The sequence below is a fragment of the Alligator sinensis genome, unplaced genomic scaffold (genome assembly GCF_000455745.1).
Source record: "Alligator sinensis unplaced genomic scaffold, ASM45574v1 scaffold107_3, whole genome shotgun sequence".
NCBI classification, from domain to species: Eukaryota; Metazoa; Chordata; order Crocodylia; family Alligatoridae; genus Alligator; species Alligator sinensis.
In genome coordinates, this window is record NW_005842578.1 from 106607 (window position 1) to 107273 (window position 667).

General features: G+C 59.4%; 1 protein-coding gene across 1 annotated transcript in view; it reads right to left on the reverse strand.

Annotated features, from left to right (window-relative positions):
* Window positions 1–667, reverse strand: part of CAPNS1 (calpain small subunit 1) — a 3581-nt gene that overhangs the window by 1290 nt on the left and 1624 nt on the right. The window contains exon 5 of the mRNA XM_006032531.3: window positions 7–93. Within this exon, the coding sequence (XP_006032593.2) occupies window positions 7–93 (87 nt within the window). The remainder of the gene's footprint in view (window positions 1–6; window positions 94–667) is intronic.

Sequence of the window (667 nt, forward strand, 5' to 3'; positions counted from 1 at the left end):
CCCCACGTCCTTACCGGCCGCCTCGAAGGCCCTGGGCAGCTCATGGCTCCCGATGGTGCCGGACCGGTCGGTGTCGTAGTCCCTGTAGATGCACTGCGGGGGGGGGACCCCATCACGTCACTCTAGGCTGTGGGATGGGGGCAGGGGGCAAGCCCTCCCCCACCCTGAGATGCATGACCCCAGCACTCAATGCCCTCCCTGCCTGTGTGTGCCTGCGTGTATGTGTGTGTGTGTGTCCTGGACACCTGAGGGGGGGTGTGCAAGCGTGCAAGACAATTACATGCCCACCCCCAGTTACATGCACCTGACACACTGGTGAGATGCACACCTCAGCTACGTGCACCTGGCATGCTTACACCCCCCCCCGTTACATGGCACTGTTACACACACACCCCAGTTACATGCGCCTGGCATGCTGGTTGCACACTCACCCACCACATCAGTTACAATCCCACTTCAGTTGCACACATCCAACACATCAGCTCCACACCCACCCATTGTACACACCCAACATACCGGTTACACCCCCCCACCCCCCAGTTACATGCTCCTGACACACCGGTTGCACGCACACATCAGTTACACGTGAGTCGCTGATACACAACTACTACACACACTACATACACGTGCAACGGGGGCGTTCACATGGAACTGCCCCGCAGGAATG